The sequence below is a fragment of the Lutra lutra genome, chromosome X (assembly GCF_902655055.1).
Source record: "Lutra lutra chromosome X, mLutLut1.2, whole genome shotgun sequence".
NCBI lineage: Eukaryota > Metazoa > Chordata > Mammalia > Carnivora > Mustelidae > Lutra > Lutra lutra.
This window is the reverse complement of record NC_062296.1, coordinates 16,785,359-16,800,452: the sequence shown is the minus strand read 5'-3', so window position 1 is coordinate 16,800,452 and position 15,094 is coordinate 16,785,359. Positions and strand designations below refer to the sequence as shown.

At 41.0% G+C, this 15,094-nt stretch overlaps 1 protein-coding gene and 1 pseudogene across 4 annotated transcripts in view; one reads left to right on the top strand and one right to left on the bottom strand.

Annotated features, from left to right (window-relative positions):
* Positions 1 to 15,094, top strand: part of LOC125092103 (P2R1A-PPP2R2A-interacting phosphatase regulator 1-like) — a 71,526-nt gene that overhangs the window by 10,165 nt on the left and 46,267 nt on the right. For all 4 annotated transcript variants that reach the window (XM_047716410.1, XM_047716412.1, XM_047716411.1 and 1 more), the window contains exon 4: positions 870 to 956. In XM_047716410.1, the coding sequence (XP_047572366.1) occupies positions 870 to 956 (87 nt within the window). The remainder of the gene's footprint in view (positions 1 to 869; positions 957 to 15,094) is intronic.
* Positions 9,975 to 13,209, bottom strand: LOC125092165 (annexin A2-like; annotated as a pseudogene).

Genomic DNA, 15,094 nt, shown 5'->3' with positions numbered 1-15,094 from the left:
CCCCTCCTCCACACTCATGCATGCCCTCCTTCTCTCTCTAAAATAAATAAAACTTTTAAAAATTTATTAAAAAAAGAAACTGGGGGCTGCCTGGGTGGCTCCGTGGGTTAAGCCTCTGCCTTCAGCTCAGGTCATGATCTCGAGGTCCTGGGATCGAGTCCTACATCGGGCTCTCTGCTAGGCAGGGAGCCTGCTTCCTCCTCTCTCTCTCTCTACTTGTGATCTCTCTCTCTGTCAAATAAATAAAAATCTTTAAAAAAAAAAAGAAACTGGATATTTTCTTCTTTGTAGAATGGTATCCAAAATTACTTCCACAAAGGCAATATTATTCTGGGAAAAAGAATTGTTCATTAAACAGATCTTCCTTCTATTTACTCATTCATTTACTCATTCATTTAATGGTATTTATTGAGCACTTGTTTGTCTATCAAAGACCTCCATACCTAGTCATTCTTCTTTTCTACTCAGCCAAGTCAACAAATTTTTTAAGCAATCTCCTATGTATTAAGCCCTAATCTAGTTCCCAGAGAGATCTAACCTAGTATGAGAAGCAGCGGTAGGAAATGACCTCCCTTAGTTGAGATCTTACTGATGTGTAGGAGTTCACTAGCTTGAGATGTGGATCATAGGGATCCACATCCAATATCTACCAAGATATTAAAAAAAATTGGCGTGTGTGAAGGCCTAGAAACAGAAGAGAGTATAGTACATTGAGAATAGAGTGTGTAGAGAATTTGAAAGAAGTGCATTCTAGCCAGTGTGGAAGTAGAGATGAAGTGGTGAGAGATGAGATTGGAGATGGGGATTAGTGTAAGATCTCGTAGGGCCTTCCAAGTCAGGCTAAAGATTTTTCACTTTGTCCTCCTAAGGTCAATACAGTGCCATTGAAGAGTTCCAGGTCTGTGATTGACATGACCACATTTTCATCTTCAAAAGATTATCCTGGCTGCAAAGGGGTAAGTAGATTGGAACTGGGCAAAAGGAGATAGGAGATGATCGCATAGGAGGCAAGTACAGTGACCCTGGCTACTGTTATGGCCGTGGACATGGAGAAGAGTGGGAAATTCATGAGATATTTGAAAGGTAGAATCAATTGCTGATAGACTGGATGGAGGGCGGGCCGTGGTGGTGGCGAAGATGACTACTAGGCCTCTGACTTGGGCAACTGATGGGTCTGGCGAGGCCACAGAAGAAGGGAAACTTTGCCAAAAGAGTGGATTTAGAGGGGAAGATAAGTTTAGTGTTGGACATGTTCAGTTTGAAGTTCTCTGAGATCTCTAGGTAGAGATGTTAGTTATACTAGTTTGAAGCTCAGAATAGCGGTCTGGGCTAGAGACACACATTTAGGCATCATCAATAGATCCTTATTTAAAGCTATGGGAATGAATAATATGACTTATGGAGAGAGTAAAAAAGGAAAAAAAAAAAGAGGCTACAGGAAACAGCTTTAAAGATCACCAGTAGTACCATGAAAATACAAGGAAAATGTTAAGTCGTATGCTATCAAGTGGTCAAAATGATAAAAACTGAAATGTGTCCTTTGAGTTACCCAAATGGAGATTACTAATGAATTTCTTATATTCAAAAACAAGTTCTTTGGAGAGAGGGGTGGGGTGAGATGAAGACGGATTGTATTGGGCTGAAGAATGCCTGAGAAGTGGGGGCCTCTAAGTGGCGTCATACAAACCAGCTTGGTTATTCACGTGCACATTACCCTTTCTATGCCTTAATTTCCTCTTCTGCAAGATGGGAATGTGGGTTTGTTGATGTGAGTACATTAATCAGTGTAAAATATCTCCAAAAAACTGGAAGAAAAAGAGAAAAACTGAAGAGCACATAACACAACAGTGTGAATACACTTGACACCACTGCACTGGTGCATTTAAACACGGTTAACATGGTACATTTTATGTTATGTGTATCTTATGATAGTCTAGAGAAAAAAAAAATGCAGGATGCCCCGGGTGGCTCAGTTGGTTGAGCGTCTGCCTTCAATTCAGGTCGTAATGCCGGGGTCCTGGGATCAAGCCCAGCATTGAGCTCCCTGCTTATCAGGGTACCTCCTTCTCCCTCTCCCTCTTCCCCTCCCCCCTGCTCATATGCTCTCGCTCTTTCAAAATTTAAAAAATGCTTACAGCATATAAAAAATCAGCATAAGGCACCCAGCACTGTATTGACACATACTAAGTACTCAATAAGTACTAGATGTTTAATTAGCAATAGTACATATAGAGCGCAAACATGTACCTGACAATTTTTTAAATGCATAATTTTCCTTGGGAATTCTAGGCTCTTAATTGGCATAAGGTTCAACTTAATATAAGACATGTTTTAAACAAACCATCTTGCAGAACGGTTGTGTTTGGCAGAACTGACGTCATTCACACTGACTTGATGATGGGAGTTTCAAGATTTAATGGTTTGGCTTACTGTAACAGTGTAATGCATAGGCTTTTATTTTTTATTTTTTTAAAGATTTCATTTATTTATTTGACAGAGAGAGACACAGCAAGAGAGGGAACACAAACAGGGAGAGTGGGAGAGGGAGAGCAGGCTTCCCGCCTAGCAGGGAGCCCGATGCAGGGCTTGATCCCAGGACCCTGGGATCACAACCTGAGCCGAAGGCAGAAGCTTAATGACTGAGCCACCCAGGCACCCCTTAGGCTTTTATTTTGTTTGAAGTATCACTTCGTTATTATTCTAAGACTTACGTAGGTTGTTACTTGCTTTCAGGATAAATAAGCTGAATTGTCTGGGAGAATGACATGGTAATTGGAGTGCTTTCGGCAGAAGTAACAAAATCCTGATATACCCCATTACAAAATAGAAATCATTTTTGAAAAAATGCACATATGGTTAAGTAATAACATGAATCCTAAGCATAAGGGTGCTTTCCCCATACTAGACTGTCCTTAAAATTGGTGCCACAGGAACCCAGAGTTCATAGAGACAGAAAGTAGAATGGTGGTTGCCAGAGGCTGGGACTGAGGGTGGAATGAGAGTGATTTAATGGGTATAGGGTTTTGGTTTTGCAAGATGAAAAGAGTTCTGGAGATTGGTTGCACGGCAGTATGAATATACTTAACACTACTGAACTGTACACTTAAAATGGTTAATATGGCAAATTTTATGTGTATTTTATCACAATTTTTTTAAAAAAATCGGGACTGCTTTTCGTGTATTTCAATATAGGTAAAAGTGTTTTAGAAAAAAAATGCAGTGGTAGAGGTCATTGAAGAGCCACGGGAGCCATTTAACATGCAGATAAAGATGCACATTTCCAATCCTTGTAAAAATCTGCTCTCTCACAATTATTTTCTTAATTAAGCTCCAGTAGTTCTCTCCATACTCTCAGAAAATCACTCCACCCCACTTCTGATGAGCAGAAACCCAAAGTCCTCTTCTGACAGTAGGGACCGTGCCTTCCCCTGATTATCCCTTCTCTGTGTTTCCTAAGAACTCCAGGGTTGGTGTGCCTGTTCCCCACTCTTCCACTAGGAGTTCTCTTCCTGGCACCTCTGTTGAATTTGGGGCAGCCACATCTCTTCTCCATCTCCACCCCCTCCTACTCCAAGAAAAGCAGGAGAAATGTTTCTTCTTCCTGGCAGAAATGATTGTACTCTTCTTGAGCACTTTATCCCTTTTAATTTTATGGCTACCGATATTTATCTGATTAGGTTTTGCTTTTCATATGGCAGCTACAAACTAAACTTAATTTACAGCCCACCCAGTAGTAAGTGTGTGATACATTCCTGGCTCTGCTTTATGCTCCGTCCGGCTGGCCTACATTCAGTTCATGTTCAGGGTCAGTCATTGCAGGAACTAGGCAGAGGCGTTGATAAACATAACGTACAGCTCCTCTTCCGGACTTGCTAAGTGCTTTAGCTCTAGTAAGTACAGAAGGAATGGGTTAAAAATAGCAAACATAGTAAAGTTAAACTTGTTTTCAAAGAATTTAAGGTGTTTACAGTATTAGTTTTCTGTGGTTTCTCCTTTAAATGGAACTAAGCTTGATCTTTCCTTTCTTAATTCCTTCGGTGAGGATAATGCTTGGGAATCTGCTTCACCCAGCAGCTGATCAGCATGCTCCCCAGTGCCCCCCACTCCTCCCCAGCCCCATGCCCTCCTTCCTTGGTGCAGATTCTCTTGCTTCCTCCCAAGAACAACTCTCCGCTCCTAGAGTGTGATAAACAGGCGCAATGAGAAATTTACATAAAAGACACCAGTGAGGTTTATTGATGTCTCAGAAATGCTTTCTTTCTATTTTAATACTTTATTTCATGTAGAAAAATTATCTAGGGATGCCTCAGTCAGTTAAGCATCTGCCTTTGGCTCAGGTCGTGACTCCAGGGTCTTGGGATCAAGTTCTGCATCCGGGCTCCTTGCTCAGCCGGGAGCCTGCTTCTCTCTCTGTCTCTGCCTGCTGTTCCTCCTGCTTGTGCGATGTCTCTCTCTCTCTCTCTCTCTCTCTGACAAATAAATAAATAAAATCTTCAAAATATATTTTAAAAAGTTATCTAAGGTAATTCCCTGCAAACACCACCTGTAGTGCTTAACCTGTGGGAGATTGTCTTCCAGAAGCCTTCTTTTCTCCAACTAATTTTCCATGTAATTCCTAAAAAATCAGCCAAGTTCAATATTTAATCTACATTTTGTGACTTATGAGTCTATAGCTCAAGTTCAAATCCTACCCTCCCCAGACATTTCACACTACATTCCTGTTGATCTCATCAATTTTAGTCAGGCAGTCCTCTCAGGATTTCCTAGATACTTTTTTTTTTAAATAATTTTTTTAAATTTTTTATAAACATATAATGTATTATTAGCCCCAGGGGTACAGGTCTGTGAATCGCCAGGTTTACACACTTCACAGCACTCACCATAGCACATACCCTCCCCAATGTCCATTACCCCACCACCCTCTCCCTACCCCCTCCCCCGGGCAACCCTCAGTTTGTTTTGTGAGATTAAGAGTCACTTATGGTTTGTCTCCCTCCCAATCCCATCTTGTTTCATTTATTCTTTTCCTACCCCACAAACCTCCCATGTTGCATCTCCACTTCCTCATATCAGGGAGATCATATGATAGTTGTCTTTCTCCGATTGACTTATTTCGCTAAGCATAATACCCTCTAGTTCCATCCACGTCGTCGCAAATGGCAAGATTTCATTTCTTTTGATGGCTGCATAGTATTCCATTGTGTATATATACCACATCTTCTTTATCCATTTGTCTGTTGATGGACATCTAGGTTCTTTCCATAGTTTGGCTATTGTGGACATTGCTGCTATAAACATTCGGGTGCACATGCCCCTTCGGATCACTACATTTGTATCTTTAGGGTAAATACCCAGTAGTGCAATTGCTGGGTCATGGGGTAGCTCTATTTTCAACTTTTTGAGGAACCTCCATGCTGTTTTCCAGAGTGGTTGCACCAGCTTGCATTCCCACCAACAGTGTAGGAGGGTTCCCCTTTCTCTGCATCCTCGCCAGCATCTGTCATTTCCTGACTTGTTAATTTTAGCCACTCTGACTGGTGTGAGGTGATATCTCATTGTGGTTTTGATTTGTATTTCCCCAATGCCGAGTGATGTGGAGCACTTTTTCATGTGTCTGCTGGCCATCTGGATGTCTTCTTTGCAGAAATGTCTGTTCATGTCCTCTTCCCCTTTCTTGATTGGATTGTTTGTTCTTTGGGTGTTGAGTTTGCTAAGCTCTTTATAGATTTTGGATACTAGCCCTTTATCTAATATGTCATTTGCAAATATCTTCTCCCATTCTGTGAGTTGTCTTTTGGTTTTGTTTACTGTTTCCTTTGCTGTGCAGAAGCTTTTGATCTTGATGAAGTCCCAGTAGTTCATTTTTGCCCTTGCTTCCCTTGCCTTTGGCGATGTTCCTAGGAAGAAGTTGCTGTGGCTGAGGTCGTAGAGGTTGCTACGTGTGGTCCCCTCAAGGATTTTGATGGATTCCTTTCTCACATTGAGGTCCTTCGTCCCTTTTGAGTCTATTTTTGTCTGTGGTGTAAGGAAATGGTCCAGTTTCATTTTTCTGCATGTGGCTGTCCAATTTTCCCAACACCATTTGTTGAAGAGGCTGTCTTTTTTCTATTGGACATTCTTTCCTGCTTTGTCGAAGATTCGTTGACCATAAAGTTGAGGGTCTATTTCTGGGTTCTCTGTTCTGTTCCGTTGATCTATGTGTCTGTTTTTGTGCCAGTACCATAGTGTCTTGATGATGACAGCTTTGTAATAGAGCTTGAAGTCCGGAATTGTGATGCCACCAACTTTGGCTTTCTTTTTCAATATTCCTTTGGCTATTCGAGGTCTTTTCTGGTTCCATATAAATTTTAGGATTATTTGTTCCATTTCTTTGAAAAAAAAATGGATGGGATTTTGATAGGGATTCCATTAAATGTGTAGATTGCTTTAGGTAGCATAGACATTTTCACAATATTTGTTCTTCCAATCCATGAGCATGGAACATTTTTCCATTTCTTTGTGTCTTCCTCAGTTTCCTTTGTGAGTACTTTATAGTTTTCTGACTATGGATTCTTTGCCTCTTTGGTTAGGTTTATTCCTAGTTATCTTATGGTTTTGGGTGTTATTGTAAATGGGCTTGACTCCGTAATTTCTCTTTCTTCTGTCTTGTTGTTGGTGTAAAGAAATGCAACTGATTTCTGTGCATTGATTTTATATCCTGACACTTTACTGAATTCCTATACAAGTTCTAGCAGATTTGGAGTGGAGTCTAGATAACGTTTTCCAATAGGAAATTCTAAACCTTTACCTAAAACTAACCAGTTCCTTCCCATCCCTTAGATTTCAATTAAAGATAATCTCTTCCAGGAAGTCTTTCATAGTTAGTTTGGGACAGTTTGCCACACCATTCAATTCTCTTCTTTTTTTTTTTATAACATGTCATCATGATATAGCTAAAGTACCATAATTTCTTTTTATAGAGCATATGTATATATTGAAGTTCAGGTTAGCATGTCCTTGCAATTAGAATGTTTCACATTTTATATGGTGAACTTCTGGGTTTGAATGATAACATCATGAGCATCAGTAGCATTACTTAGATGTATTAAAATTCTGTGTGTTTGAAAGATGTGTGTGTGTGTGTGTGTGTGTGTGTGTGTATTTGATGGGTTTTTTTTCCTCAGGGAAAACCTGTATTTTTCAGATTTGGTGCATGTCACTGTATAACAGGTTCTCAGTGATCAATGCTAATAAAGGGAAGCATTGGGGGAAAATATCCCAAACGGTGGATAAATCACAGTATTTTCTACTTACTTTGGAAAATAGATTATTTTTATTAGCATCCTTTAAGAATGGCCGTACAATTTTTTTAAATTAGTAATAATATCTAATGTTGGAGAGGTAGAAGAAAATTGATATTCTCATACACTGCTAGAAAGTAGATTTGTGGGGCACCTGGGTGGCTCAGTGGGTTAAGCCTATGCCTTCAGCTCAGGTCATGATCCCAGCGTCCTGGGACTGAGCCCCGCATCGGGCTCTCTGCTTGGCGGGGAGCCTGCTTCCGCCTCCCTCTCTGCCTGCCTCTCTGCCTCCTTGTGACCTCTCTCTCTCTCTGTCAAATAAATAAATAAATCTTTTTTTAAAAAAGAAAGGAAGGGCGCCTGGGTGGCTCAGTGGGTTAAGCCGCTGCCTTCGGCTCAGGTCATGATCTCATGGTCCTGGGATCGAGTCCCACGCCGGGCTCTCTGCTCAGCAGGGAGCCTGCTTCCCTCTCTCTCTCTCTCTCTCTCTGCCTGCCTCTCTGTCTACTTGTGATCTCTCTCTGTCAAATAAATAAATAAAATCTTAAAAAAAATAAAAAAGAAAGGAAGTAAATTTGTACAGGCTTTCTGGAGTGCGATTTGGCAATGCATATCAATAGCGTTGTGACCCAGAAATTCCATCTCTGTGAATTTCTCCTAAAGAACTCATTAAGGATATGTGCAAAGATTAGCTTAAAGGTTGTCATCACAGTATTACTTATGAGTGAGCAAAAAAATGTGGCAACAATATGAATGGTTAGGGATAGATGAAGTGAATGAGCTTTCATTATCTGTGTTTGAATCCAGTTCTAGCAACTACTAGCTCTATGTACTTGAATAAGTTGCCTAATTTCTCTGGCCCTCAGTTTTCTAATCTTTAAAGTGGGGAAAATAGGGACACCTGAGTGGCTCAGCCGGTTAAGCTGCTGAAGTTGGCTCAGGCCATGATCCCAGGATCCTGGGATCGAGCTCTGCATCGGGCTCCCTGCTCAGCAGGGAACTTGCTTCTCCCTCTCCGTCTGTCTGCCACTCTGCCTGCTTGTGTGTGCTCTCTCTCTCTCTCTCTCTCTCTCTCTCTCTGACAAATAAATAAATAAATAAAATCTTTTTAAAAAATAAAATAAAATGGGGACAATAATAATGACTACGTCATGGGGTTGTTGTGAGAATTGAGTGAGATAAGACATGCTGGGCACATAATTAATGCATGCTTCTTACTATGGTACATTCAGATGATGTAATATTCAGCCTTTAAAAATGATGTTGCAGGTGGTGTGCCTGGCTGACTCAGTCAATAGAGCATGTGACTCTTAATCTCAGGGTCATGAGTTCAAGCCCCACATTGGGTGTAGAGTTTACTTAAAATAAAATTTAAAAAACTTAAAATAAAAATGGTGTTGCATGGGAATGCAAGCTGGTGCAACCACTCTGGAAAACAGCATGGAGGTTCCTCAAAATGTTGATAATAGAACTACCCTATGACCCAGCAATTGTACTACTAGGTATTTACCCTAAAGATACAAACATAGTGATCTGAAGGGGCACGTGCACCCGAATGTTTATAGCAGCAATGTCTACAATAGCCAAACTATGGAAAGAACCTAGATGTCCATCAACAGACGAATGGATAAAGAAGAAGTGGTATATATACACAATGGAATACTATGCAGCCATCAAAAGAAATGAAATCTTGCCGTTTGCGACGACGTGGATGGAACTAGAGGGTATCATGCTTAGCGAAATAAGTCAATCGGAGAAAGACAACTATCATATGATCTCCCTGATATGAGGGAGAGGACATGCAACATAGGGGGTTAAGGGGGTAGGAGAAGAGTAAATGAAACAAGATGGGATTGGGAGGGAGACAAACCATAAATGACTCTTAATCTCACAAAACAAACTGAGGGTTGATGGGGGGAGGGGGGTTGGGGGGTGTGGAGTTATGGACATTAGGGAGGGGATGAGCTAAGGTGAGTGCTGTGAAGTGTGTAAACCTGGCGATTCACAGACCTGTACCCATGGGGGGATAAAAATGTATTTTATGTTTATAAAAAATAAAATTAAATTAAATTTTTAAAAAAAGAAAGTTAAAAACAAAACAAAACAAAACAAAAACATCATTAAGACTAATGTCAAAGAGTTTACTGCGAATGTTGTCTTCTAGGGTGTTCCTGGTTTCAGGTCTTACATTCAAATCTTTAACCAGTTTTGAGTTAGTTTTTATATATCATGTTAAGGTAGTATCCAGTTTCATTTGCATGTAACTGTCCAGTTTTCCCCAGATCATTTTCCCCCAACATCATTTATTAAAGAGACTGTCCTTTCTCCATTTATTTAAAAAAAAAATGGTGTTGCAGGTAAATTTTAACATGGAAAGATATGTGTAATGTATTAAGTTATTTTTGTTTTGTTTCTACAGTAAAAATTCAGTTTATTCATCTGTTTATAACACAATACACGGGAAGCAAAGTGTTTCACATCATAGATTTCACTTTCAACTCCTTGAACTGTCATTTCTTTGGCTAAAAGGAGAGACTAGTGGGGAAAGGCAGGCAATGCCTAGGCAAGTAAAATAAAGTTGGGTTGGGGGGCAATGCTGATGTCATCCTCACAGGGATGGACACAAGGGGCTGTTTGTAGCAAGCTGATTTTCTAGAACTGGTAGCTGGAGGCACAGGAGCACCACTCAGACACTCACACTTCATTCCGCTCTGCCCCCGGGCACAGCCACACCTTCTGGTCGTTGCCCTTACTGTCTTCCTGGATGTGGTAGTGCAGGGACATGCCATACTTTCTCTTGAATTCAGACCTAATTTTTAACATGTCCCCTTCCTTCGCTGTGGGTGACCATGATTCTAATCAGGACTAATTCTAATCATAATTCTAATCATGAGCCCGCTTACCCTTCTTGGAATCACACATTCAGTCATCAAAATAGGACAGCTTGTTCTGAATACACTGGACTAGGTGCAGAAAAGCATTTTTCAGGTCTCTTTGACCTCCTCCTTGATCATAAGGGCTGTAGCTCTTGTACTTTTCAGATTCTTTCTGGATGTGATGCGCACTCACTTGGTCATGATGCCGATCCCCTTGGGAACATCGGTTCTTTCCTCTTCACTCCAGCGTTAGAGATCATAGGCATCCAGGGTCAAACAGTTTATAATCAAGGACACAGCCATCCTCTGCTCTTCTGCTCTTTGCAAGGATAACCATCAGCTTGCAGAAGTCACCAGATGTGTTGGAAACAGTTTCCTTCTCCAGATCAGTCTTGTACATTTCCTTATTTTTTTTAAAAGATTTTATTTATTTATTTGTGAGAGAGAGAGAGAGAGAGAGAGCATGAGCACACCAGACAGAATGGCAGGCAGAGGCAGAGGGAGAAGCAGGCTCCCCGCCGAGCAAGGAGCCTGATGTGGGACTCGATCCCAGGACGCTGGGATCATGACCTGAGCCGAAGGCAGCTGCTTAACCAACTGAGCCACCCAGGTGTCCCTGTACATTTCCTTATAAACTGTTAATTTCCTCTAGCATCTAATTGGCCCTGGATCAGATGATCTCAGTAAGGGAGCCCTCCTCAGTCCTCAGCACCTTCATGGGCGAGGCTCTCAGCTTGGAAGCCGCATACTGAGCAGGTGTTTGCAGTAGGCCCCAAATCACCTTCTCCATGTGGCCAGACATCCAGGCAAGGCTGAGTTCAATGCTGATGCAGATTCCTTTTTGATCCTTGTCTGGTAGATGAAGGCAATATCCTGTCTATCCTCATTGCTGTGGTTGGTCAGTATGTTGATGACAGTGACCTCATCCACACTTTTAGCCTTGATGCCATTTCAGTGTTCAAAGCATTACACTTGAAATCAAAGTTGGTGTATGTTTTGACTGACCTGTATGTATTTGGGGGTGTAGAGTGGTCACCCTCTAAGCTGAGTGTGAACAGTGGACATTTTGGAAGATGCTGGCCCATAACTTGAAAGCTGCTAGCATCCCAAGATGCAGAGCCAGAATGTATTAAATTATAAAGAAAAAAAATTGGGGCACCTGGATGGCTCAGTTGGTTGAGCATCCAACGTTTGGTTTCAGCTCAGGTCATGATCTCAAGGTCATGGGATCAAGCCCTGTGTCAGGCTCTGCACTCAGCACAGAGTCTGCTTGAGAGACTCTCTCTTCCCTCGTCCTCCCCCTCTGCTCTTCCCCCCAACTCGTGTACTCTCTCTCAAATAAATAAATAAAATATTTTTAAAATTATAAAGAAAAAAATACCCAAACTGCAGGATAGAATGTGCGGGAGGATCCAGGTCTGGAAAAGGAAACACTGAAATATTTACTATGGCCATCTCTGGATGGTGGGTGCTGCTGGTTTTTTTCCCATTAATTATGTTTTATACTGGGCGTGTATTGCTTTATAATGAGAAAAAAGTAAGTCAGTTTCCGTTGGGAAAAAAGATCAGGATGAATAGGTGGAACTCAGAGGGTTCTTAGGGCAGTGGCACTATTCAGTATGATACTGTAATGGTGGATATGGGTCATTATACATATGTCCAGACCTAAAGAATGTATAACATGAAGAGTGAACTCCAGTGTAAACTATGAACTTTGGGCGGTAATGGTGTATCAATGTAGGTTCATCTATCATAACAATTTACCACTTTTGTTCAGCTTTTAATAGTGGGAGAGGCTCTACTTATGTGGGAGCAGAGAAAATCTTTGTACCTTCCACTCAATTTTTCTGTGAACATGAAACTGATCTAAAAAATAGAGTCTATTAAAAGTAAATTAGTTAAAAGATTGTATGGGAAAAAGAATAAAGAATGCTGGCTAGCAAGGAGTAGATATCTAAGTCTTGTAAAACTACCATATATAATTCTAGTTGTTGTTTATATGTCATTAAACATTGAATTCTAGAAATATTTGATGATGGTGGTGATAATGGTGGTAGCGGCAGTAACAGTTACCGTTGACTGAGCACGTACTCTGTGTGAGGTGCTGTGTGAAGCATATTACATGCATTATCACCATTATCATATTTCATACAAGGCGCCACTTGAAAGAGAAACTTTTTACATCGTTCATAGCACTGTTCCATAGAGCAACAAATCATATGTCCAATATAAGCCTTTTATGCAAGTTTTATGGAGAAATCTGCTGACTTTTATGATAAAGGTCAACTAGTAGCCTTATTGATTTGAATTGGGAATTTTCTTTTTTTTAAACTGTATTTTTTTTGGAAGAGAGAGACAGAGAGAGAGAGAGAGCGAGCGAGCAGGGAGAGTTGCAGAGGCAGAGGAAGAGAGAATCCTAAGCAGGCTCCCCACTCAGCACAGAGCTTGACATGGGACCTGATCTCACAACCCTAAGATCGTGACCTGAGCCAAAATCAAAAGCTTGATTCTTAACGAGCTGAACCACGCAGGTGCTCCATACTAGGAATTTTCTTGAACTGTCAACCCTGGAACATGATTAGTACAGGCTAGTCTGAAATCTGGCCAGTCAGCAGTCATTAGCTGTCTGATAACCTCCTTCTTCATACCCATCCTCTGGACAGAGCCTGAACCAGGCTCAGGGCTGATGAGTATGTGAGTGTGTCTTTTCCAAAGTTCAATAGACCATGCTGTTAGGCGTAATCTGCTCATCTGTGTCTACCAAAGTAGATCATTTTGCCACAGTTCAGTTGGGTTTTTTTTTTTTTTTTTAGTGTGGCATTCAAGGCTTTCCAGCATCTTCACTCTGTTGGCCTCAGAATCTTCTGTCCCTCTAGAGACACCTCGCATTGCACTCACACAGGACTAACAACCTTTCCTAAAACATGTTTCCTAGAACATGCCTAGCACTTTCCCTTTTCTCTTGCTTATGCTGTCAAACTCTTCGCCCTACGAGGCCCAACTCACACCACCACCTTGTGCCTTACCTGTCTCCCATCTCCCATTCCCTTCATCATTAGCTCTCATGTCTGGGCTGTAAGATGTCTATGGGTAATAACTATGGCTTACTTTTCTTTTAATTTCTCCTTCCCCTCTGAGCAGAAAAACAGTTTCTTAAATATAATAAGGGCCCAATAAATATTAAAATACTTAAGAGTTAGCCTTTTGTTATGATAAAGTAATTATGGCTCATTGTCCAGTATAATTTAAATGTAGTGAATTTTCAGTGACCCTTATATGAATTTTCCGTTATTACTTCTATAACCTTGGCTGTTTCCCCCACCTTCTAGCAAATGACTAGAAAAAACAAACTGGATTTAATACTGTCTTAAGCAAAATGTAACTAGTGAAAGATTTTAAATCTAATAAAAATTCACACTAGCTACTTCATAAAAATACTTAATTTTATGTAAAAAATACATAAAAATATATCCAACACACCTTTTTGAACACTCGTCTTCTCCCCACACACAAACTCATTCTTCTTACTGCCTTTCCAGTCTACCACAGACAGCTAGGAACCTCAGACCAATCTTGAACTCTTTTCACGCTTTCATTCTTTTTTTTTTTTAAGATTTATCCATTTTTTTATGTTTTAGAGAGAGAGCATGTGTGAGTGCAGTGTGGGAGGGGCAGAGGGAGAGAGAGAATCTTAAGCAGGCTCCGTGCTCAGCTAGGAGCCCCACTCAGGGCTCAATCCCACGACTTGAGATCATGACCTGAGCCAAAATCAAGAGTCGAACACTCAACTGACTGAGCCACCCAGGCGCCCCTAAGGATTTTATTTTTAAGTAATCTCTACTCCCAACATGGGGCTCGAACTCACAACCCAGAGATTAAGGGTCATGTGCTCTACTGACTGAGCCAGCCAGGCACCCCTCTTTACACTTTCTCATCATTTCTCCAGTCTATCTCCTCTTTATCCTGCTCTTTTTCATTCAGACTCTATCTCTTACCTGGCCTTTGATGCTGCTTCTAGTCCCTCTTCCCTCCACCCTCAGTTTGTTCTGTATATGCTGCTAGGGTTGCCTTTCTAAAACAGATATGATCTTGTTTAAAATACGTTTGAATTGGGGCACCCGGGTGGCTCAGTCATTAAGCGTCTGCCTTCGGCTCAGGTCATGATCCCCGGGTTCTGGGATTGAGCTCTGCATGGGGGTTCCTGCTCAGTGCAGAGCCTGTTTCTCCCTCTCCCGCTCCCCCTGCTTGTGTTCCCTGTCTCGCTGATGTCTCTCTCTCTGTCAAATAAATAAATAAAATCTTTAAAAATAAAATAAAATAGTTCTGAGTTTTAAGAACTCAGAAGGATCTATGCTTTATGTTTCCTATTGGGCTCAAAAGGCTCAAGTCCAAAATCCATAATCTGGTTTCAGCCAAATTTCCCCAAATTTGCTTCCTTTCATGCCCTATCATGTACCAAATTTCAGCCACCCTGAATCTCTCTGTTCCCCAAACATGCTTCTACCTGAGCATCTCTTCCCACTCCCTGAAATACCCTGCTACCTCTTCCCTATCTATCGAATTCCTACCCTCCTTTGTGAAGCCTTCCCCAGGAACCCCAGATGGAGATACAGCCTCTGTTCCTTGACTTCACACAAATCATAACTAGTTCTAACACTGACCTATGGTCTAATTTGCCCTACCTACACTTCAGATTTCTCAAGGACAGGAAAATGTTTTATTTCTCTTTGGATCTTCAAGGTCTAGCACAGTGGTTTGCCTCATTAAATATTTCTGAATGCACAACTCATTGTGTTCTTAAGATATAATGTAAAAGTAAGATATGGTAGATTCATTATCTGGCATTTCAAGAACTAACCAGGATACAGGTAGAATGGATAAATGAATTCTAAAGGTACTTTTCAAGCCTCATTTTCACACTTAGCTTTAAATCTGTCC